General features: G+C 37.3%; 1 protein-coding gene across 2 annotated transcripts in view; it reads left to right on the plus strand.

Annotated features, from left to right (window-relative positions):
- The first annotated feature begins 725 nt into the window (after nt 1-725).
- Nucleotides 726-26,603, plus strand: part of LOC130420573 (copine-8) — a 98,161-nt gene continuing 72,283 nt past the window's right edge. Inside the window, exon 1 of one of the 2 annotated variants that reach the window (XM_056747938.1) lies at nt 726-1,039. In XM_056747938.1, coding sequence (XP_056603916.1) covers nt 930-1,039 — 110 coding nt within the window. In that variant the 5' untranslated portion in view covers nt 726-929. The other variant, XM_056747939.1, reaches the window with a different exon arrangement.

Genomic DNA, 26,603 nt, shown 5'->3' on the forward strand with positions numbered 1-26,603 from the left:
AGGGGAAGAACCTAACTCAACTCTTTGGCTCAAATTAACCCATAAAATCCTCATATTTGACCCAACCATGGGTTTAAACAACCCATTATAGGTACATGTTTAGCCCAACGGTTGGGTTTGTCCCTTTCGACCCAACCGGTTGAAAATAACCCACTTTTATGGGTTATGATTTATTCCTGCATATGTTTTGTTTCTGGTTTTTTTTTCTGTGTCATTTCGCTAAATCGTTTGTAAAATAAACAATGTAGCCTATCATAAACCTCATATTTTGATGGTTTCCTCTAAACTGAGAGGGTTAAAGCAAATATTGTGGAACTATGCCCTCCAGATATCCCTTCTGGCCACTATACCTAACAATTATGATGATACTGTTATTTATAATATATAGTTACACCATACCAATACAGTTATATACAAATCATTATTTCACATTATTTCTATTCAGCTTACAAACAAAATATTAAAACAAGGGTGGTTTTAATTAATACAATAAAACCATCAACAATAAGTTACATATTATTGACAATTCTATTTATTAATATTAATATTATTACCACTACCACGACTAATACTATATTGATCATATATAATACTATCGTTTTTTCTAGCTTTTGAAATAATTGTTTGTATATGTGTCACGGCACTGTCAGTGTTAAATCTGTTTTGAGTCTCACATGAACTTCACAGTGAAGAATTCGCCAAGTGTGGCTTCATTCCGTCGCGCATGCAGGCGGACACACACGTACCTTCACTGACAAACGCACGCGCTCTCTTATGGCGAGCAGAAGAGACAGTGTCTCTGTTATGGACTGACATCAGCTTTGCTTTTCTCCGCACAATCTTTCGTGATCCTCTAGGAATTTCCTCTCGTAAGCGGTGCGCGACTCCACACACTTCCGTAGGCAGGAGTTTAAAACCGAAAGCTCACCATGAACACAATGAGTAGCTGCGGCTTTCTGAACATGGCGACGACAGGAGATTTTGACCCTCTCAATGCCACTATTCCAGCCACAAAAGTTGAGATCACAGTTTCTTGCAGGTGAGACATTGCCGCTAACACCTTTACGCACAATCCCTTTACACACACATTGCGCGGTTTGTTTTTATAGAGCGTTTGGAGAATACAAAATGACGTATAACTTTCATCAGGCAACACATACAAACTTTTCTGTATTTTCCACAAAAAAAGTGTGTAAATGTTTTGCATATCGGTGTTATTAAATAGATTTGAATGAATGTTATTGATTTTTACTTCCGCCCCATAATTACTTTCAAAGTTGCTCACTTTTATGCAACAACACAAACACTTCACACTGCCCTTGTCAGCTGTTAGTCTAAGTTTATTTGTGTGCTGGAATAACCGAATATGGTGCTTTTATGTGATGTACCTATATAAGAAATAAAGAACAAGACCGTTTACAGAGAGCGCAGATATGGTGCTTTATGTTAAGATTATGACTCGCTATGTGTCGGTTATTTCATATGGTTGCACGAACCGCTTTTCGCATTTGCATTTAAACTGGAGACTTTCCGTTGAGTTCAGTTGTTTACATACAACATTTGTGTGTGTTTCCTTTATAAAACTGTTTTTCAGACACTTCCAAATGTGACATATTGTTTAATTCAGTCCAGTTGCTCAAGAGCCGTTTATGATAAATGCTGTAGATCTCACTTTATGCTATTACATTGTCATTTATAATAACACGTTTTTGTTGTCAAACATTAGCCAGCTATTTATATTTACGTCGTTTGTTTAGCAGATGCTGTTTTCCAAACTTACAAAAGAGAGGGGTTAGTGTTTGACTAATTTCAGATGTAATCGTATTATAAATCATCTGCACACAATTACTCATCAATTACCAACTCTTTAACCAACAAGAAGGGTTTCTTAGTCACGAGCCGTTTTCAGAATGATTTATCTCATACTTCTTGACAGCATGTGTTTTTCGACTTCACTGGAAAACATTTTATGGCTTTGATATTGAGTCAGTTCTGCTGTTGTTTTCATACATCCATTTTATTCTTTCTGTGTACTTATAATGAATTATTGATGTGTATTAGTGTTTGGTGCATCTGGCTTTGCTCTCGTAAACAAATATGAGTGAGCAGGGGATGTCTTCTCAGTCATTGTGAAGAGATGTTGACGGTGAATTACTACGCTCCATGTCCCCTTGGGCAGGTTTGCTCAACAGGGAACACACACACATATGCACAATCTTGTAGCTCTTTTGCAAAACTGCACAGGGTGGGCAGGACCTAAACTGATGCCATGGTTACGATCAGGTGCATTCCTGTACTGTAGGGCCACTTTACCGCTGTCACCATGGTTATCATTGCGATGAGCTGAGTCACAATAAACCCCATAAACACGGATAAAAATGAATCAGATTCATATTAATTATGTAAGAATCTTGACTAATGCATTGTGTTATTGATATATCAGAACCTACTTGAAAAAAGGAACCTGTTCTTTTAGTCCACAGGTGTTTTGTGAAGGGATATTCAAGGTGTTAATTATGTTTCGGTGTGACCAGAGTTCAATTTCAGTTTGACAGTGTTTTTTTTGAGTCGGTGTAATTACCTGAACTTGAAGTGCATGAGGGTGTTAGGTCACTCTAATCACATATGGTTTGGTAAATGTCTACAGAATATCCACACCAATTGGTTTCCGCTGGTCTTTTTCAAGAGAATTTTATTAATAGAAATAACTAAACCTTTTTTATTAGGGAAGTATACATAGAGAATTGTAGGCGTAATTTGCGGGTGGGACAAGTGGGCCATGTCCCTGCAACTTTTGGAAGAAAATAAGATATGTTTGCGGAAGGTGTGAATTGTTTAGGGGCCATTAACATCTAAAATGCATGGAAAACACAGGTTGCGCTGGTTTCTTACCATTACCTTTGCTAACACTCTTAAGTTATATTTGCGGAAGACACAGAGACACGGACAGTATAAAAATGCATGAATTTATGATAACTATTCTCAATAAGTTATTACAGAAACAATTTAATAAAGTATTGTTTTTGTCATCTCTTTCCGCACCACTTTTAAAAAACAAAGTAAAGCTGTTGAACATTTCCATTGTTATTCACCTATACAGTTACAGATCTATACAAAGGCATACATTTGCATGTTAGTTCCTTCGAATATTGTTACTTTAACAGAACAACTGGGTCAGGGTTTGTCTTAAAAGTTAAAGGAAGACCTTTCCTTTGTTTACGACCTTAGTTAAGCCGGATTGGATTGTTACAGTTCTCTTATAAAAATGAATTGGTGAACAGGACTGTGGATCTCTGTTTTGTTCCTGTTTGACTCTCAAGGACTCTGACATATCAATGTCACATGAACCTTATTCACTTAGTCTTTGGTGAAGGGAACTTACTGTAGTCATTTTTGCAGAAAGAAAAAATATGTTTATTTATTTACATGTTCTGGCACTGCCTCCCACTGTGTTGATGTTCAGAGTGGTGTCAGCAAAGGCATGCTGGGAAATGGGGGCAGTGTGTGCATTTGAGTGCGATAGTGAAAGTTTCTTGCACTTCTTGGAGGTAAAAATGCTCTGCTGATAAACATAATTATTCAATCAGAATTTTTAAGTTTTACATATTTATTATTACATATAGGAATTTATACTCTGTTTAATATTTGACCTGTGTTTCTGTCTACTTTATCTTAAATGTGTGCTTCTTAGTGATAACCACTGTGCGTGTGTGTGCGTGTGTGTGTCTGTGTGTGCTAGTACGTGTTTATATTGTGTGTGGAGTTGTGGGTGTGTTTGAACCTGTGTGTGCGTGTCTGTCCTCTGTGTTTTCAACTTTTTGTTTTTTACTTGTATAACTTTAAATGTTTTGCTTATAGTCTAAATGTTTCATGTACAGCTGCTTTTTTAGCAATGAAAATTGTAAAAAGCACTATATAAATAAAGTTGCGTTGAGTTGATTTACCGAGAAAGATTTCTCTTCATACATTCAGCTCAGACCTACTGTTTACCAGTTACAGTGAAGAAACGTGTGGTGTGCTTTGTATTATTTAATTTTTTAATGTTAAGTTAATGAAAGTTATACGGTTTTGTGCCTGCATCTCCATAGATGCTGTGAAATCATATCTGTTTCATTCATTTTTATAACACAAAACAAATTCTTTCACTTTTACTATGAGAGACCAAACAAAAATGTTATGGTAAAACAACCTTAACTTCTTTTGAATTCAGAACGTTCCTTTAAGAGTACGTAAGAAGTGTTTGAATAGTTTCACTTTTGGGGAGTGCACCGATCTGAAACAGCACATTTGATCTCCTTTTACCAAAACTGTTCCCACAGATTCGTTTTGCTAGGCACTACCACTTTACTCCCAGCCTGCCAATTTGTGATACTCGTGTCTAACATCATTAGTTGATGCTAATTTAGAGACATTTTTCATAAGCTCTTCATCTGGTGGATATGCTGGGGATCTTATTTCCTGTGTAACCGATATGGAGACTTATGAGGGCAGCCACTGACCCCGCTGAGTCCAGCCCTCTTTTGGGGTGGTTTTCTAAGCATTTTAACAACTTCACAGCCTAGAACCCTTTAAGTATCCTTAATATAAACTCATCCTTGGTTCGATTATGGATTTATATTGCACCCAGAAGAGACCGTATCAAAGTAAAGAATATTAAATTTACAATGTTTTTCACTTTTGTAGCTTTAATGTGTTACTTCAATTTGTTCTAATATGAGAAGTGCATCAGAGCTTCTTGAACTTTACAAGCCATTTTTTAGGGGCATCAGATTGCTTTAGTAGATGCTGTGACACTGGCAGCTATTTGTCCCCAGACAATGATGAGAGAAATCTTGCGCTCCTTGTGAGTATATGAGAATTCATTTTCTTTCTTTTTTTAGAAACAAGGTCTAACTCGCAGGCTAGAACATGAAATAGGCTTGCGTTGAGTGCGTTCAAATCATGGCTGCTGGACTTATTAGTAGCCGAATGCAGTAAAGCATGTAGATTGAAATGAGAGTAGAATTGAATATGTTGCTCGGGGGCCAGCCTGACAGTGGATCCGGGTGCTAATGTACATGGAAGTGATGGCGAGGAATTTCCATGCAAGCCTGTGCTGTTTTCCTCATGTCACATTTTTGTGTGTCAGAAAGATGAAAAAAATGTGACTGGCTGAAAATGCTATAAAGCTAAAGCTGTTCGCCGCTGGCCCGCAAAGCCACATGAATTAATCACACTGTTGAAAATGGATGGATTTGTTCAGAAAGTGACTAGAATGAAGGTAAATATTGATAATACAGCTGAACAGCACTTAAGGGATTGCCAAAATAAACAATTCTGTCATTATTAATTCGCTCTCATGTCATTCCAAACACCAAAGAAGAATGTTGCTAACAACATTGGCCACCAATGACTTCCATTGTTTGCACACAAAACCGATGAATGAGACATTTCTCAAAATATTAATTAGATTAATTTATGTTTTGAATGACATGAGGGCAAATAAATAATGGCAGAGTTTAGATTTTTGGTTGAACTATCCCTTAACAGAACAATCTGCTAAAAAAGCTTTACACAATATTAATGTAGCCTATAATAATACGGTATTATAATTTTTAGACATTTCTTTTTAAAAACATGTTATTATAAATATACAAGAATATAATATTATTACATGAAAGTGTGAAATAAATGCTCATCCATAAAAGCATGTACATTTAAAAATTATACAAACAGAAAGATAAATTCATATTTAAAATCGAATGAAAATGGCATTGCTGTGTGTTTACTCTTTAGGATAAGATGGGAGATGTTCACATTTGTTCAGTGCAACAAACATTGTTTCCTCTGAAGCAGTGATGATGACCTGCCCAGGCGGACAGCATGACTGGCCCCGGCTCAAATGCTCGCCAGGTTTCCAGGAGCCTGTCGAAGCAGTAAATTCTGGTTGCTATGTGACTCATTGCAGCGGTGAACCTCTGTTGGTCTAATGCTCCTCAGGCCTGATAAGAGATTTATACTGCTCTGGATGTCACATTACTGTGCTGCTTTGCTCTTCTCTGCTAGTTCAAACTAGGGGTCACGGTTCAAATTAAAAGGCCAAACCCTTACTAAGAGGCACATTATGGAAAAACTTGGGCTTTGGGTTAAATATGCCCTGAGCTCTAAAGCAGAAATCACATTTACAGTAATGTCCCTATAATGGGGCAAAGTCTGTGGAACAAGCACTTATATAAATGTTTCAGAAAAAATAATTTATTATCACTTTTAAAATCATCAGTAATCCTGATTGTTGTCTCTGGCTAACTAATATATAATTCTTGTGTGTGGAGTTAAAAAGCTTACTTGTTTTTAACATAAATGCTAAAGACTTTACCAATTACCACTGAGCTTTCCTGTGCTTTCCTGAGCTTTCCTGAGCTTTCTCAGTGGTAAGACCATTGCGTTAACAACGCAAGGTTGTGTGTTCGATCCCAGGGTATTGCAAATACCTATGTAAAATATATAGGATAAAGCAATGTAAGTCGCTTTAGTTAAAAGCGTCTGCCAAATGCCTAAATGTAAAATGTAATGTAAACGATGGTAGCTGAATTGTGCATTGGGCCAGACTGCTCTGAGTTTATTTCATGGTATTTTTGGCACCGTGATCTCTGTCACGACAGCAGGAAGCCGCTCCATTGACCTATAAGACCATAAAGATCACATAATGGGTCGCATTGAGGACAAATGAAAAGTGTGTCTGAGTGTATTGAGCAGTGACAAGAAACCCGCTGAGCTAGAGCTCAATACCCTCTATAAGGAAGACTCAAACAGTCTGCACTGCAAAGAACACAACGCTACAATCCCAACAATTGACAGTATTTAATCGATGTACATTTTCCTCAGTGGTTATAGACCAAGAGCTTTTTGGAAGGACAAACCTTTTGGTTTGCTTGTACAGTGAGACTTGCGTCATTTAACTGAGACCCCCTTTGAAAAAACAGCATATGCTGGTTTAAGCTGATCATGTACTGGTCCTTAGTTGGTTTAAGCAGGTCAAATCAGCATCAAAACGTAAACGTATTTTTTCAACAGAGACGTTTAAGACCAACATCTAGTTTGGGTGTGGCATGCTCATGTAACTGTTGAAAGCAGACAACATGATGGGAAAGACCTTTGGCCAAGACCACCTTCAACATGCACACATGCACACATTAATTAAACTCTGAGATGAAAACTCAGTACTAAACTTTTCACAGTTTTACAAAAAGTTGTGCTCTTCACATTAATTATACAATTTATTAGAATTTTTACGCCGTTTTAATAAGTTTTCATTATAGGACATCAAGTAGCTCAAATGCAGTATATATACCACAAAAAAGTGGTATGGTAATATGCTGTTTCAAGCTAGCAAGGCATAAATGAACAATAACGTTAAAGATCACAACAGAAATAAATTGCTCTTAACCTCAGTATGTATTTCAGTGAAAAAAATTGTATTCTGAAATTTCTATAACAGTAACTGCCTTAGCTACAGTGACTGCTTACACTAAAAATGTTGTCTCATTAGAAAACCCTTCTAAAAAGACCAGCAAAAATGTATATTCTGGTACAGGCTGGTTTATGATGGTTAGTGCTTTAGAGCGTGTCGTGTTGTTCACTAGCTCTTGCTGAAAAACTAAAATCTTAAAGAAACAACGGAAATCCTATATACAGGCATGGTTGTGACAAGCAATGCTGCTTTTCCTAAGGCTAGCATAAGCTATTTAACATTTTGCAAAGATAATGTCTTCACAATAAAATATATTTTTTGCTAGTGCTTTCACTTTGAGATTTTAGAGAAATACAATTCCGCTGAGAGCTTTGACAACAATGTCAGCATCTATAAACAACACTTGGTCAAAATAGGCTGCATTTCGTAGCTTTTGCTTTATCACACCTTCTTTGTTCCTCTGTGTGAAAGTCGGACACTGTTCCTGGCCGTGTTACGATCTAGCTAACAATGCCTTGGAAACATCACTTCAGAGTGAAAAAATCAATAACTACAACAACCAATTTTGTTATGACACATGCATGGCACATAAGACACACGAGTGGTAAAGAAATCATTCACTGAGAAAAAGGAAATGGGTCAGCTATGGGAAAGTAATCTCACTTTTTGTTTTGTATTATAATGTCTTATCATGTAGGTCAAATGTTGATATGAGACTGTAGACCTGACATCTATGATCATAAAAATTCTAACGTTGTTGCGGTCCTTCTTCCTATTATTTTTTCACACCTACTTTTTAAATAGCCTAGGTTTTCATATTTCCCTTGAGTGGACATCTTAAGAGATGACCGTATACTGTAGGATGATGCACCAGTGTCCCCTGTGGTTTCATTTGCATCTACGCCAACAAATACTCATACATGAGAAATTACTTTTTGGAAAACTGTCCACCACAGTGAGCTCTGTGCCAGAAAGAAAATGCAAACAATATACCTTGTTAAAATGCGTTTACAATTAAAGTATTTGCATGTAGTTACACCTGTGACCCTAAACCTACCCACAACATACATTTGGTAACACTTTATAGTAAGGTTGTATTTGTTAACAGTTAGTTAATGCATTAGAAAATGAATGCTGAATTTACAAAGAACAAGACTTCTACAGCATTTATTAATCTCGGTTTATGTTAATTTCAGCATGTTTACATGTATTTAATGCATCATAAACTAACATAAACATAAACCTTATTGTAATATGTTACCAATGTATTAAAGTGCAGTGTATTAAATGCAGTATTTAAAAACACTTAAAGTGTTAATTTTGAAAGAAGATAGTTTGAAGAATGTTGTTAACGGGATTCATTCACTTGCAGTGGTTTTGTATCTTTACAACAGAAGTGAATGGGCCCAGTGCTGTTCGGTGACCAACTTTCTACATAATATCTTCTTTTGTTTTCTTGGGAAGAAAGAAAGTCCGGTTTGGAATGACATAATTTACATTTTTGGTTGACCTGTCACTTCAATGTAAAGTGTGCTTGTATATTTAATATAATATGGCTTCAACTGAGCCCTACTCCATTGTGCAGTCTATTAGGATGTCAGCCCTCGCTTTAAAATTATGTCGCACTTGAACCCTCTAATTAGTTCTGAATAACACTCACTTTAACCTTGCAAGGGAAGGCTTTGCCCCAAGGTGGAACTGCACATGTTGCGCTTGCACCCACTTGACTTTTTCTGACAATATTGATGGAGGTCCGTTTAAACTTTTAGGTTGAAACTAAAGTGATACATTTACCTCACCTACACTGAAAGTCTAGTAAAGAAATACGCCAGTGAATACTTTTAGAGTTCTTGAAACACTCAGAAGGCTAATTACAGTCCCCTTGACTGGCCGCATCATCAGCTCTTGCTACAAAGAGCTCTTGTCAGCACAGCGCCTCTCTCTTCCCTCAGAGTGACTCCAGTATTGATTTCGTTCTTAACATGCTCTCGTTCGGTGACGAGATCTTTCCTAAATTAACTCGGCTCTTTTAGGTTTAGTGTAATAATCTGACATTTGCAAGTAGGCAAAATTTAAATGCCACTATAATAACTAAAATAAATTGAGTAGCTTTCCTTTCCAATTTTTCTTCCACAGATTTCTTGCATGATTTGGTGATTCAGAAGGTTCAATATGTAGACTAGATGCATATCTGACTGATATATAATCAGATATTTCAGATATAAGGGCACTGTACCATGTTATTGTCTCAGTGATTGAACATGTGCTTCGGTCATAACATGTTTTTGGCATGTTCAAAGATGTTTGACTGTCGCTGTGATTAAAAATCCGGTTGCGTTTATACATAATGTGTATACTTTTTAGATGGCCCCTCACCCACCATTTTTCCAATATTCTTTTCGCAAAATTTTACATTTACTGGATGCAGGATCCAGCTAACAATACTCCAATACTCAACTGAGCTACCACAATCCTTTATTTTCACACAGATTCTATTGCGTAATGCATTAGGGAAAATCGTTTCTGTCGCAGAGTTTATATGATTTTATCTTCTGTTGATACTACCTTAATTGTTTCTTTTTATGCATTTGGCAGGATGTTTTTTTTTGTCTTATCTGTACTGTGAAGTGAGTGGGAGGGTTGTGTCAATCACTGTCAAAGTAAACCGGGCTTGCTGTAAGACTGCTGGGGTGGCAAAAGTCCACGGATGTTTATCACACACCTCGTGATGTTTACAATATGTGTGTCATGACACACGACTAAGGAGACTCAATTGCAGGGGTTTAGAATATGTATTTATTGAGACTTAACAATGGGTAAATAATCACAAGAGTTCAGGGATACGTTGGACTCGTCCAATCCACGGGGAAATGCTCAACCCGGAAGAATCCAGTCTTATCCGTAGGTGCGGAAGAAGCCTCGGGGGGAGGGCTTTGCTGTGAAGTCTCGGTGCAGGGAGGAAGTCAGGAGCGCCAGCGGTAACTGCGGGGAGCAGACACTGATGAACAATGTAAGCAAGAATCCTACTACTAGGAGAGTGTAGACGAGATAAGGCAAGAATTGCCAAAAGCTATGACAATAACCAAATACTAGAACAATACTAGGACTAAGGAACAGGGGCCCGTTTCAATAAGGAAGTTCAACCAAAACAGAGTTAAAATCTGAACTCTGAGTTGATTTACTCAGAGAATCGCTACTCTGAGTTTTCAGTTTCAGACCAGGTGATTTGAGTTAGTTCAATCCACTCTGAGTAAGTTCACTCTAGGTTACGCGCGTGCAGCATGGTGATGAAAAGCCATCATCAATTGAGTGAAGATAGCACGATTCACCAGGGCAACTGCACGTGACAAAAAATGCTCTGTTCATTTCTCGTCAACCGAATTGAAGGTACTGTTACAAGCGTATGGTGAATATGAGCACATATTTAGAAAAAAAGTTGATAAGTTGGCGTGGGAGAAATGTGCTTTACGTGTTAATGCGCAAGTTTATATGTCAATCACTTTTATATTTATTTTGTTGAAATTGTGAAAATGCGAATTATATTTAACTCTCTCGCTCTCATGTAGGCGATATCCTTTTTCAATAAAAAGATATTGGCAGCAGCTGAATATGAAATATACAACGGCGTCGTAAAAAAAAAAGATTTCGAGAATAAAGTCGAAATATAAAGTCGAAATGTTACGAGAATAAACTCGTAATATTTTGAGAAAAATCACAGAATTGCTAGAAACAATGGCTGTGGGGGATTTCGTTGAATCCTACTTTAGATTAGGATTTAGCAATAAGGAAATTCTTTGTCTTTTGGCGCATCATCACGGAGTTATAATTAGTAAAAGGACACTGCAGCGGTTGTGTAGGAAACTGAATTTATTCAGAAGAAAAAAATCAGACATGAACTACGAATTAACTCACTGATTCAGATGACGTGCTTAAACATAACTTAAACTCTTTAACTACAACTTTCACGAAAATAAAATGCGTATTACGACGAGTTTATTATCGCAACATTTCAACTTTAATCTCGTAAAATTTCGACTTCATTCTCGTAATCTTGAATTTATTTTATTTTTAACGTGGCACTAAAACGCCGTCATAGAAATACAAAAACATCATTCATTCAGGAAAGTTTAAAGAAATAAAATGGTCTTGGTAGTAGGATGCCTGATTGGGAAATGTTAAATATACTTCTTAAACTGGCCTTAAAAGTTAAGATAAAACGTCCAAACGGGGCCTCACAATTCTCTCCCGACACAAATATAATTCCCTGCGAATTAATGCAGCTTCCTCGTCTATGGGTTCCTGAATAAATGGACATGCCATTTTAAGTTCTGTGTGACTAAATAGAGCACGATTAGGAACACGAATCAATAAACAAATGGCGTATGCAATTTCAACACCATTCACGCTTCGAAAAGGGGTGGAGATTGTAACAAACCCTGGCTTTGCGGAATAAAACCTGCTCCCGACCAGGTTAGGTTCACGGAGTATGTTACTCTGGTTACTCACTCGGAGTATAAGATACCTCGATTTCTGAAATGGGCTTGATTTACCCCGCGGTCGCGGGTTTGACATACCTCACGTTCTGAAACCAAAAACCCTGAGTATTCCATTTTCTGAGGTTGACTTACTCTGAGTTTGCACTTACCCTGCTTTCTGAAACGGGCCCCAGACTAGACGCGCTAGTGTGTGGCAGTCAGTGCAGGCTATGAACTAAGCAACGGTCTGACACAAGACGAGGGAACAAGAGGGATTAAATAGGAAAACCTAATGGGAAGCAAATGATGCAACTGAGGAAAGCGATTAACCTAATCGCCGGTGATGATCTACAGGTGGAAAGTGTGATGAGAAACCGGTGAGAGGAAAGCCTGATGGGGAAATACAAGGGCGGGGTTATGACGTAGACACCGAGTGCTATCAAAACAAACAGTCGCAAGCGCTCGACACAAAACAAACACACCTCCGTGTCAGACAAAGAACCGCCGTTTCCGGGGTCACAACAATGTGTGTACAGATGCGGCTCTGATCCAAAACCTAAAAAGCTGCTGCCGACTATCTAAATATGCAGTTGTTTTCTTTGGGATTATTACTGAGACATTATAAATATTTGTTAACCTTTTTCTGCCAATATATAATTTCGGTAAAATATCTATTTTCTCAGTCTCTGATGAACAACTGAATAGTCTGATTAACAACAAGTGAATAGCATTTTGTTAAACCACCAAGAGCTCATTTCCTTGCTGTTTTCAGTATGCCACCTTTAGTAGCATTGAAAACTGACAAAGTGGGTGTAGAGATAGAGAGAGAGAGAGAGAGAGAGAGACATAAAGAAAGAAAGAAAGAAAGAAAGAAAGAGAGAGCAAAAGAGAGTCCAATGATGTCATCCATACGTAGATCACACACTCTATCTGTTCCTCTTAGTATTCCACTGGGCATGCTCACGGCGTTCCAGAGCTCTGGAATCGCCCCCCATCCAGGGCTTTTCTACCACATTGCTTCCAACTTCCTGTGATTGACAAAGAGGAAAACTGGCAAAGTGAAAGGGGTTGTGCGTCTTTCTTTCCAAAGTGTGTGCGTACGTGGCCCGTGTAAAATACAGTTTCTATTCATGAGATTTTGTTTCCTCTTTGTGTAGCGTCAGAAATAACTCCGTCAGAGTGTTGTGTAACTTATTACATACTGTATATATCGGGGTAAACAGTGGACTGTGGTGAACTCCTGAATTGAAGATACAAAGTCCCTCTCTGTCTTTTTTTGTTTAAGTCGAATGTATAGGTTCAACACTAGGAGACCATTTGGGCTGGTTTGTTGATCTATCACAAGTTGCATTGCTACATCTGTCATGTTGATGAAACACATTGTATATAACATTTACATTTACACATTTGGCAGACGCTTTTATCCAAAGCGACTTACATTGCTTTATCCTATACATTTTACATAGGTATTTGCAATCCCCTGGGATCGAACCCACAACCTTGCGTTGTTAACGCAATGCTCTTACCACTGAGATACAATAAAGCATATAAATTATGTGTAGTATTTTTATCAGGTCATTTTGGGAGTAGGACAGAAAAAATACGTAAGTTTGCGCCCCACACAGTTAACCCATATCATAAATAGATGAATAATTCTGTATCACAACCCCGGTCAATATTTTGTTTACGTGAAAAGTCAAATCTGGATCTTAGATCTATTCAGACTACAAAAAAATGTGATTAGGATCTAAGATACTCATATGTTTCATTGAATTAAAAGTTGTGGTTCTCATAATAGGTTATTCCTGTTTTTAAAGAAGTGGTTTAATTTGATCAAAGTGTGATAACCTCAAAACGTGCATTTCATCTGTTGTTTCTTTCTCTCTTTGCCGGCAATTACAAGCAGCGTAGAACACACTACAGATCCAAGTCACTGTCTCTCTTCATGAATAATAAGCAGAGCGTTTGCTGATGTGCTTTAGAACAAACAGTGTGTGATTATTACCTTAGCTCAGCTTACTACAAAAGATAAAGACCATTTTGATAGGACACACGCATATATGTTTTAAGTTTTACGTGGGTGTTTCCTAAGTTTCCTTATAAAGTGGATTTGATTTAAGTTGGTCGTCATCTTGTTTGTCTTCAGTGAGTGTGTCATTACAGATATGTGTCTGGTGGCCGATAACGATAACTGATAATTCTTTAACATTGGAAGCTGATAACTGATGTATTGGCCAATACAGTATCTAAATATTAATAAAAAAAATCCCTAAGACTGAAAAAACATGCAAAAAGTGGACAACGGCTTTTATTTGAAAACATTGACTGCAGAAAACAAGGTAACTATAAGTTCTCTTCTTTCACCTTAAAAGGATGTACCAAGCCTACTTTACACGAGTTGAATATTCTTTAACATTAAAACTTTTCTGGTATATTCTTCCAGTATTAAACAAGTTACAGATGTTCTTCCAGAGAAACCCAGAATTTTTTCTTAATAGCCCAATGTCTAACAGGTCTCAAGACAGAAAGCATTCAGACAGCAGTCTGATTCAAACAATATACTTTTGTTCCTATAATTCACACATTCATAAATACTGTATCTACATACTGTACCTACATCAACACTGTTTTGCTAATAGCAGTAAGTGAGTGATCATGACAGATAGATTGTACTGTACAGTGTGTATTTAAATGTGAGCAACGTGCAGCTGAAGAAGTTTAACCAGACGAAATTATTTGATTTATTGTCTATATTATATTGGCCTAAATTTTATTATTGGCCTATACCGATAACATAAAAAATTGCCATTTATCGGCGGATACCTTTATAGCCGATAATTTATCGTGCATGCCTACAAGTAACGGTTCTTATTGGATTTTTTTGATTGTCAAATCATTCTTCTCTATTGTTTGTGAATGTGAACCGGAAGTTGAGTTGGGGTCACAAAAGAGCTCATTGTCGTAAAGATGAAACTGCTATGATCTCACTTTACAAGAATGTAATTGAAATGAATGAAACAAAATGTGCTGTTACACGTGACATCCATTTAGCCAACAGTTGGGCCTGATGGGCATTCCCCTGGCCAGTATGATGAGACCCAACCAGTTATAATGCAAATATTGTATGAAACAAAAGAATTGATGTTTCATTTATTTTATTATAACATTTTGAATCCTATAAATAATAGTGCTTGATAAGTTGGTAAGTTTAGTATCCAGTCCATTTAGTATCTTTCGATAAGTGAGGATCCAGACTGTATCGGGCTTAGCCTGCGAGTTTGTGTGAGTTCACCTATCTAGTCATACAAGAAAATCGCACTTGTGGCCAGTTATGATGTTTAACCAAAACACAAGGAAACACTTCTTTAAAAACATAGATCCGGCACGGAGGCTGTTTATCAGCTCTCTTATCACAGGTCGCTCAAAAGCGGCCCTACCGGTTTGTTCAGATCTTGTGTCACATATTATTTTGGATGTGGAGGGTCCACAGGGCTGTTGCTGTTGTTTGATTTAATGGACAATTTAAAAAAGTTCACATGTGTTTTGTGTGGAATTAGTTTAACATACGTGCATTTGTGACCTCGTGTAAGTGACTCTTTCTCCCTGCTTTGGTCTATTGTTAATATTTATGACGGCATGACTTTTTTGACACTTCATTTTTTTGCTTCAACAAGTATGAGTTTTACTACGGATACATTTTTGTCACATAGATTATTCCTTTTCACAATGCGTGACAAGTCTTACTAGTGCTATAGTGCTACACTATTGATATGTATAGTGTATTATAAAGAGTGTTTCACACCCAGTTAGAAAAGACACTGTTGCTCACCAGTGGTAGTTTAATTCAGCACATTAGAATATACTGTGTGCAGTTTCAGACATAGATTTGGAGACGACAACAGGAAAAGAAAACAAGACAGGTAGACAAATTACAGTAACAGGACATTCCTGCACATAAATGCATGATTCAATTATTGAAAGCAGGTGAAGTTCTACTTGTGGAACCAAACAGAATTACAAAAATAATGACATGTTCCAACAATTTCCCAAACATGCCCTCTGTCTGTAGTCCTGTCTGGGAAAATGTCAAAGCATCCTTAGTCCTAAATTCTATAAGATAAAATATGTTATTAAGATTGTTTTATGTCCTGACTTAATTAATTTTAGTTTAAGGGGAAACCTCAAACTGACACAGTTTTTCCTAAAATCCGAAGTATATAAAACAACCCATGAGTTTTTCATTTGCAAAAACAGATCACTCTAAATGAAAAAATGCAATAATCATGTTTTTTATTATGTTATCAAGTTTTTATTGTTTTTTATTGTTATAGCTGTATTTTTGAGTTAGTATTACTTAATAAAAACAACCCAACTGCAGTTCCATTGATATTAATTGGAAGGCACAGTAAAATTAGATAAAACAATCTAGTTTTTGCAAATAAACTCTTCAATTTAATTCAATTTAAATTAGATCTTGCAGATAATGAACTTACCTGCATTGATTTTACTCTAAAACCTCATTTGGCAGACGCTTTTATTCAAAGCGTCTTACAAGTAGGAGAGCTTATCAATATTTGGTCAACACGCTTAACAGTGCCGTTAGTTGACAAGCAAATTGTGTGCATTTAGGATTCTTACATGTTTTCATTACCTGCTGGTGTTTTACAATGCTTGTGTGTCTGTGGTGTCGGTTGCTTGATGTTGTCTGTGCAAAAGAGCTCGTGTGCAAACAGGTTCCAGGCTTTAACAGCCCTGTCAAATGAAATTAGGGCAGGTCTCTTTTTTAAACAGGCACTGAGAATATTCAAGCCACAGCGATGCAGATGTTAACTCTTGCTCCCTGAGTGTATATATGTATATGGGTGTCCAACTCTATACAACTGCTCGCACTGTAAAGCCTAGTATAAAGCAATGCGACCGGGCCACAGACCTCTGATTTACACCTTAAGCTGTAAGGAAAACTAACACTTTTGTGGTGCTCTGATTTTTAGCATTCTGACACTCATCCCTTGAAACTTCAAAGTTTGTGGCATTTTTGAAAGTCCTTTGTCAGACTTTCCACGGTTCCAGGTTCTGAGCTGCTGGAGTGAAAGGCTTGTGTTTGGAATGTGAAGGCATCTCACTCTCTGAGCGCAGTTTGAATCTAGTTCAGTGAGATGTTGTAGTCTCTGAGGAGCCCTTAACCAGGTCACTACAGGAAAAGTCAAACCCAAAAGGAATCGTCTGGGATTTCACAAGGTCTGAAGACAACGCAGCAGATCTGGGAGATACAGTTTTGTTTTGAACACCTGTCATGTCTCTGTGACACTTTTACCATCCTCACTTTGATCTACTAAGATACACCCTGCTCTGCACTACACGGCCCCAGAATACTGTATGTCCTCTCCTCTGTTTTCTCCTTTCCTCTCATTGTCTCCTCTCATTTTCTCCAAAGTTACCTTTTGCCGCAATACCCGAGACACGAAGCACAGAAAATCCCATGCTAAATTGGTTCCGGCTTTTTCATGTAATTAGTTACTGTATGACTAACTGTTCTGTCGCAGTGGTCTAGCTACTTTCTTCTCACACAGATCCAATTTATTTCTCATCCTGGACCCGACGACAGCTAGGTGAGGTCCCGAGGGGCCATCAGAGCCCAGCATATCGCCAAGGCAACGCTGTTATAGGACCAATCAGAAGAGCTGGTTAGCCGTGCTTGTTAAAGAGATTATTAAAGTGATATCTAATTAGAAAACAGTTCAAGGAGGGAGGAAAAAATATATCCATGTGTTCTTATATAAGATATCTCAAATCTATCATTTATAGAGGATACTGGGCAGCTGTCAATCAAGGCAGCAGACATCATTATTGGCAGTTAGTTGTCAGGGTAACTGCCTCCAGCTTCACTCTCGCCCATAGGGAGGTTCAACTGTGATGAAGGCAGCCGCACAAGGCAGACCTGTCGTGCTTTTTTTTCTCTGTCTGTCTCTCTTTCTCACCTCATCATCCCTTTGTTGTTTCTGCCATCTACAGTAATTATACAACTGTGTTTGGGTTATTCATTAGTTGTCTCAAGTCTCATCCGTTCCATTTAATTGGCTTTAAAACAATCCAAACAATAAAATTCTGTCTTTATTTTTGTTGTGTCCAATATACAAGTAGTTCCAAACTGGTATGATTTTGTTAACACTTAGTGTCAGCCTTCTTAATTAAATACGTAGTAATAGGTGTTGTAATAATATGCTGAAAAATGTTCTTAACATGTTACTAAGTTAATGTATCACTGTACTTACAGATTGTAATTATGTACATGTAATAGACTTCCATTTATGGTTCACACTTTAGATTAGGGTTTCACTTTTAACTACAACTTTTGCATCTATCAAGTACAAACTACTGCTTATATGGAAACTGTTAAGTTTATGTATCGGCTAGGGCTGGTATTGGGTATTAAGGGATGTAGAATATGCATGCAGAATACGGCAAGTTTATTTATATAGCACATTTCATACACAAGGGCGATTCAAAGCGCTTTACATAAAATAGTTGACAAAAAGAAATAAAGACATTTCTTTAAAAAAATACTAAAAAAAAAATACTACGCCAATTTCCAAGTAGTATGCATACTACACTCTAAAAAATGCTGGGTTATTTGTTTAACCCAAAAGCTGGGTTGAGCCTGTTGGGTCATTTTGTTGGGTTATTTTCTTAGTGTTGGGTCATTTTTTGAGTAACCCAAACGCTGGGTTAGCAGTCGGGTCCAATTGAGTGACAGTTGAGAGAGTAAACCCCTCCCACTCATCGACGCATCAGACAAACTTTACCTTCGCGGGCATTTTGATCCACCTCATCTCGAAAAGTTGTTATTCGGAGAAGAAAAGGTATGTTTACGAGTTTTTAATGTATAAAACTATTACTGTACAAAAAGTATGCAAAATTCGGCTGTTCGCATTAGGTTTGAAAGTAACGTTACAATCTAGCTTCGTTAGCTTTGTATAGCTAGTCTGTAACGTTATGCCCACGTTGTTCTAATTTACAGCTTTTTAATCATTTAAACTTCATTTTTGGTCAACATTTCCCTTTGAAATTCCTGACTCGTGTGAGTCATTTAGTTCAGTAACTTACGCATCTTGATATTAGTTTAAGGTCGACACGAGAGAGCGTCGTGTAAAAAGCAAACATCCAGCAATTTTTTTATTTTAAATACCGCTAATGTTCGGTGAGGGAACTTAGTTTAAATAGTCTTTTAGACGAGAATGTTGTTGTTAAGAACACAAATACGTGATTTATATATAAACATAACGCCTCTTTGAGATTTTGTTAAGACGCTGTCGGAGGTGTGAGCTTCAGGCTGAGCAGCTCTATCTCGGCCATTGCCTCGGGAGTAGCCGCTCTTATAACGTTAGTGGTTAACCGTGAGATATAATTTATTTTGGGTATATGAGACGAACAATTGATGCTCTTTTTAGACTTCTACTTATTCCCGAGTGTGTCGAATTAGTTAAGAGTTGTGTTAACGATTATAATATTATTTTTTAAGACTGTATTTCGCTTTCTGTACTAGATCCCACTCTTCTTTTTTCCCCCCACTGACAGCGTGCAGCATAACAGCTAATATTAATGGATCATTCTATTCAAGAGAAAGTCAACTGGAACGTGGATGTTTTCATAACAGGCTTAAAGGTAAACATTATTTAGGTAAAATGTTAATGTACTTCTTTATATGTTTATTATAATCCATTGTGCTCTGGGTAGCCCAGTTTCCTTACATTCTTCTCTTGTCTCTTTTCTTGTCTCTTTTTCTCTTTATAGATGAACAAATTGATAAAGAAACCCTCCTGCTGGACATCCACTTCCAAAAGTGCACGCCACACTGTTGTCTACAAACTCCCAGGAAAAGAATCCTCTTTAGTAAGACTGCTCCGTGGATATGTCAGGTTAAGCAGTGCTGAAACCGAAAGAACTAACACTATTTAAAATGTTTTGTGAGTTTATATGAAGAGGAAAGTTACGGTGTCCCTTTTTCACATCCATAACGCTTGTTTATTTCTTTTTTTATAGAAAACTTGTGCATAGACTGATATTTTATCATATAAATGCGATTCTATCAACAAGGGTTTAGTAAAATACTTTTTATAGTGTTTTTATGTCGCATCCATAATGCTGCATTTTACTCATGCCACTTTGTTAACTGTATATGAATTTTTGAAGTGTTAAGTTGTCTAACTATTTATATTTACTTGTGCCACTTTAATAACCTTGTTAAATGTATATGTTAAAGTCTAAACTAATGTAATTTATTGAAGTTAATTTTCCTTAAATATGTATAAACATACATTTCATCAAAGTGTTTTATATGCCATTTTATTGTTCATTGAGCATAACATATTGCATGTTTTTATGAATTCCTTTTGTCTTGCATTTTGATCCTTAATAAAACTTTGATTCTTACTGATGCTGGAGTATTTCTCTGTGATTTTGTTATTATTATTTTTAAACATTTCGGGTTTGTTTTAAACCAGCAATGTCATTTTTAAGCAAAAGTTGATTTAAATAAAACAACCCAGCATGTTGGGTCAAAGATATAACCCAACTGGCTGGGTTAAAATAACCCAACGCTGGGTTTGTCCATATTTGACCCAACGTTGGGTTACCAAAATAACCCAAATTGGGTTGTTTTAACCCAGCCTTTTTTTAGAGTGTAAGCAAGTTAATAGTGAGAGCCTTATACAAGAGTATTTTGTTGAAATTGATAGCTATGTAACAGACACTGTTAAATCAGTGTATCAGCAGCTGCCCTTTGCATGTACTAGATATTGTTATTACAATTATTCTAGTCGGTTACTAAGTACATTATTAAGTAATTGCTCTGTATCACAGACACCGTAAAATATAGTGTTTTCATACCTCTGTGAAAAAATATAGATATAAGGCAGGATAAAACATGGTGCTGTTTTCCATACGATGAAGTCGATGATGACAAGGGACTATAAAGTTTACCAAAAAAGCACACAAGAAACCCTTACAGAACCCACATGAGTTTCACTATTTGTATTCTCACATGGTCAACTGTGAAACATGTGGTTTTGGAACATTTTCATGTGACTATACCAGCAAGTTTTCTGGTGCTTATTAAACATTTTCTTAATCTTGACAGCCCTTAATCATTGTTTGGTTTCACTGCATGGAAAAGCGCAGCATCAAACTTGTGATAAGGTTATCTCTTTGTGTAAGAAAACAATTATAATATCTTGTCTTCCTTCCAACATGACATTACAGGGAGTCATTTCTGACAGAATGTTCATGATTTGATTTGTTATTTCTTTTATGAGGACAATGTTTGACACTAGGATTTTTTAGTTCTGATTTTGTTACTTTTCTTTTTAATGGTAGATATTTGCAATTGGTTAGTCAGACAACATTTGAAACAGAATGTGTTTTTCAGTTCGCAAACTTGTCAGAAGCAAAAGCATTCAAACTGTGAAGGCGTAAATAAATGCTATGATGCCGAGCCAAATTTTGTAGCTATTAATGTCTTTAGGTAGACAGGTGTATAATGAATCATATCTTTGAAAGTTTCAATGTGCTTCATCAGACATCACCGCTATTTTAACATGGCAGAAGTACCCTCAAGTATCATGATGTTTAAGAACCGATTCTACATGATATTAACAACAGTATTATCTAATACAGTCACTGTACTACAGTACTGCTATATCATAAATTGTGTGTCCTTGTAAAACATCTCACAATTTGTTCTATCATACAAATACAAAACTGAATTCCCTATAAAATTACTGTAAATGATAAAACTATGTTTACTAAACAATTCTGTATTTATTAAAAGCTAATCCGGGACGGCCTAAATTGAATGTGGTCTGCAGAAGCACTTATTTATAACTCTGGAGATCGAGTTATTTGCTGTGTGGAAGCAGTGGTAATAGTACTGTGACAGAAATGAAGACAAACACAGTTATGTGAAAGTGCCAGGAGAGGCATTTATTGAATTGGCAAAAACAAAATGTGAGAAGTCACAGTGACAGGGAACTTGTCTGAGCTTTAAGTGAATGGTTGTTCAGCTGGGATAACACAATATCTGATGGTTTTGGAACAGGTCTCAGGCAGTGCTGGAATGCTGGGTTATCTCGTCAGGGCTTTTGATTTCTTTGCCACCTTTATGGCATCCAAGTCACTCACTTGTGTATTTGAATTTCACTCCCTTGTGATGGAGAATGTTGTACAGGGACAGGAAATAACGAGACGAAAGTGCTGGAAACACAGACGAGACTCAGAGAGAGAGTATGGCGTTCAAAGAGGCCCAAAAACCTCTCTCTCTACAAGAAACAAGAGATCCTGTCCTGGCTCTGCCACAAGACCAAGATATATCAGACATGATGAGACAAAACCCTGACATCTAGGCCCTGGCTTTAACCAGATGACAAGAGCTGAAAATTCCTTTACAAACTATCAAACCAGGCTATCTCGACCAAGCCAAGCATGTTTTTTAGCAGGGTTGGACAATCTGGATGGACAGCTATGCTTCATCGAGACTATCAGTTTACAGTCATATTTAGCAGCTGTTTACAGCTTGTGTTGAACTATGCTCCCATGACAGCTTCTTGGGCAAAAGTGTGAACCTTCCATTCTGGGCTGTTACCTTAAGACTCTGATGTTTGTATGTGTATAACAGTCCTTTCATTGCTTATGTTTATGACTCCTACGTTTATGACTCTTCTGTTTTGTAATCATATAATCTTTCATAACACTGTCCTAGTTCCTCTGTCACACCCCTCCAATCATCTCCCTGTAAATTGAAGCATCAGGAAACCATAGCAGGTCCACTGTACTGTGACTGTTCTTTAATTAAAAGGCTTTTCTCTGGGAATTCAGACAGCTGTGCCTCTGACTAACCGATTCCCTCGCTTCTTTCCACGCGGATGATTGCCATGCGTCTAGGCAGGTGATTAAACATGTTGCCTGTCCCTGCTGACCAGCGCTAAATCCGCGCCTAAGGAGAGCATCCAACCACCAGATAAAAATGAACATCTACGCTGTATGTTCATGGTTTTTTAGAGCAAAACAAGGTCCTGCACTCTTTAAAACCTTAATGCTAACCCTAACTAGCACAAGTCAAATAGCAGCTAAATGTACACCTGTGATTACTGCGTTGAAGTCGGCACAGTTTTGTGTTGTGCACTTCTCAGTGACAACTTTTTTGTCTTGACTTGGTTAGAATGTAGACCGTTAAAAAGATTAACGACACGTCACCATTCACTTCCACTGTGGAAAACTGTAGCCAAATCTGGCGCCAATGACATCAGTCATGCAGAGTGAACTGACATTGACGTCAAAGCAAAGAATACTAAAACACACAAATGAGATCAAATTAATTTATACCAATTAGCCCCTTTAAATAAGAAACGTAATTGTGTTGCTGTTTCGCTTCTTCATCGCTTGTGCATGCAAAGGCTAAATTAGACTAAAACAAACACAGACAAACTCCAATGCCAGTAAACACACACATTCTAAATTCTCAAGCGTGTTTGTTGGATCAGTGTGAATTAGCCTTGAGTGGAACTTACTTGCATGAGTAAGTAACAGAGTTTGCACCAGTGGTTTTCAAACCGGGGGGCCCCAAGATGGATCCAGGGGGAACACAGATTTTGTGGTATTTTATGAAATATATAAATTTATCATAAATTTTATGCATCATACATCAATAGCATAAGCCCTCCAGCCAAGAAATGTATGTTTCAGCATTGAAGAGCTGAATATGTTTTTGGTTGAATTAAAATCCTACATATTTACGAGTCTTTATTTGGGGGGTGCGCAAGACGATGCACCCTACACTAAGGGGGCCTTACAACAAAAATGTTTGAGAACCACTGGTTTACACATATCTAGCCGTGCATGCTATTAAAGGATGTGAGTCTGGGAGGATCTTCTAGTTGTTGCCAGTTGTTCATAGTCTGACACATCGGAATGAAGGAGTGGGGACAATTATGTGTTTATTTTGTCTATTATGATGTACATCGCCGAATAAACCAACTGCACTAAAAAAAGGTGCACAGACTGAGTACTTGGCAGTTATTCCAGGAGACAGCTTAGATGTTTTCTGAGAGAGAGGGAGGGATTGGGTGGGTGTAAACTGTGAACTGCCGGGAATGTCACATTTTCATCACTGGTTTTTACACAGGGATTCCTAACATGTGACAAACATCTCACCCCCGCTTTCGGCTTTCATTTCTCTCTCTGGCACCCCTCACTGTAGCTCCGAGGGCCTGCATCTGTCTGTATCCTGTCAGCAGATGAAATAGATGACTGTCTCACAGTGAGCTCCATTATCATCCTACTCCCACTTGCCCTGTTATTTACACTCTGTCCAGAGTTAATGCTGCACTTTTGATGCCACCCAGTCAACTGCGGGGTTAGAAACTCTAGCAATGTTTCCCTAAAAAAGATCAGGACCACCACGCTATTGCTATATCTTTGGTATCTGCATCAAGACTTGTGTCACACTCTTTGGGCAACTCTTTGAAATCGATGCGGCACATTTGTGTGAAGTATTTCATGTATTGAGGTGTTTCTATGCTTATAAATTTAAACGTGTTTCCCTGAACAGGCAATAAAGAGACGTTGAATTTCTGCCCATTTGCACTCTCTTTTTTAAGCATATTTTTTTATTAAACAAATGCAGACAGTATGTGCTAAGAAACAACGCTAACAGTGGTCCCAAAACATTCCTCCGTGTTCTGTTTCTGTCTTTCACTCGGTTTGCCCTCCTCTCTCTCCGTCTTGTCCTTGAGGTGTTTCCCCTCTGTCAGCTTGCCAGGAACATTCACCCAGCCGCTTGAAATTACAGCTAAGAGAAAGAGCTTTTTTATTCATTTATCATCCTTCTTCCTCAGAAAACTCCTTGAAGCATGTGTCAATTTTATTAGCATGTCAGGTGGAAGCTCTTATGCAGGACCCTGAAAGCTCCGGAAACCCAATGATGTAACCCCACGTGTGCAGCTGCACACACTAAAAGATTAAATGAACATTCTGGGTTATTTTCAGTTTACGCAATTTGAATTAGAGAGACATTTTGTTGCATTTAAAATGGAATGATGTTGGAAGTTTATTTGAGCATGTGACGACCAGTCATCATCTTGAAAATGTAGGATATTCATCTAGTTTTGTGTAAAAATATATGTATATAAGACTCTGGATATAGTTTACAAACAAGTGCAAGCCATGGAAATACATAGCCATTGCTTTATAAAGTTTTTAAAATCCTTAGTTTTTGCTGGTTATGAGATTAGTTGAAAGACTGGATTATAATTTAACAGGGTTGATAACCATAGCCTACTTAAGAAATGGTTTTATCTTAGGATAACATAACATCACGCAAAAGATGTAGGTTTAATTTACACATAAACAATCAAAAGATACGTAGATTTAGTACATAGACAGTACAAATGATATAATAAAAATGTAATATTTCAAATGAAAGAGATAAAGCAAGAGAGAGAGTGTGAAAGTACATTAAATACCTCTCTGACAATCCCAGCGATTTGTCCAGGTTGTAAGGGGATGTACTGCACATTTCCTCATAAAGTGCTGCATGTAAGCTCCCCATCAGAATAACTTTAATGTTAGTGATGGGAATCATCCGCAGCCTAGCAACGAGATATTATGATGTTATCTTTGTTAGTCTATAATAAATTGTAATTAGAAACTGTGACATGTTGAAAACTTTTAATAATTTTACTTGCATTCAAGGTGGACTTTGCCCGTTGATATTAGCAACACTTTACAACAGGGTTTGATTCATAAAGTAATGCATAATCTAATGTGAAAACAAATACATGTGTTCATTGTTTGTTAGTTCATTGTGCATTATCAAATGGGATACAAGGTTTGATTTTAAAAATGAATTTTAAATTAGCATTTCATTAACATTAACATCACTAAATGTGGAAAGATTGTGCTACCATTACCATTATATTATATTGACCCAATGACACAGTAAGCATATGTAGCGTGAAAATAATTTATCTTTCCAATTTCTCCCCTCCAACGTCTCTTTAGGTTTAAGTTTCTTCTCTCCACTTGCATCTGAGAAAAACACACACTGGATAGCACACACTTACCGATTTGCCAAAAACTTCTTTCAAAATTTGATCTGAGTCGTGATAAATAATTTTGGTCACACTATGAATGTTAGTGCTACAACTAAACGTGTAATATATAAATATCACACTATTTGCAAAAGCATATTTTCCCTCAGCACTGATCCCTTCATGCACTTGATAAAGAAAAAACTCCATCCTAAGCCAAGATTTTATCTGAGTGGACAGGGCAGTCTTTCATAAGCCACCACTGACACAATAACTTACCTCACAACCTGCACAAATGCAAAGTTACTTATGCACAGATGTGGGACATCAACTCTTCCATATTGGGCCTGCTGAGTTTACATTGTGCGTCTACCGTAAATGGGTCATAATCTATAGCCTTTTGTAGCATTTGTACCCCAGAAGTCAATTTCTTGTTGATACACTATATTTTTTCCACTTAAACTGTTATGATTACGTTTCTTTACAACTTTTTTTACAGTAATGCATCTTTAAGTCCCAATTCACATTGTGCGTCTAAAACCGAGCGGAAAATGCGTGCAGCACCCCTTTCTCTCTTCAAATGACCCGCGGTGCGCA

Source organism: Triplophysa dalaica, chromosome 5 (genome assembly GCF_015846415.1).
Source record: "Triplophysa dalaica isolate WHDGS20190420 chromosome 5, ASM1584641v1, whole genome shotgun sequence".
Lineage (NCBI taxonomy): Eukaryota > Metazoa > Chordata > Actinopteri > Cypriniformes > Nemacheilidae > Triplophysa > Triplophysa dalaica.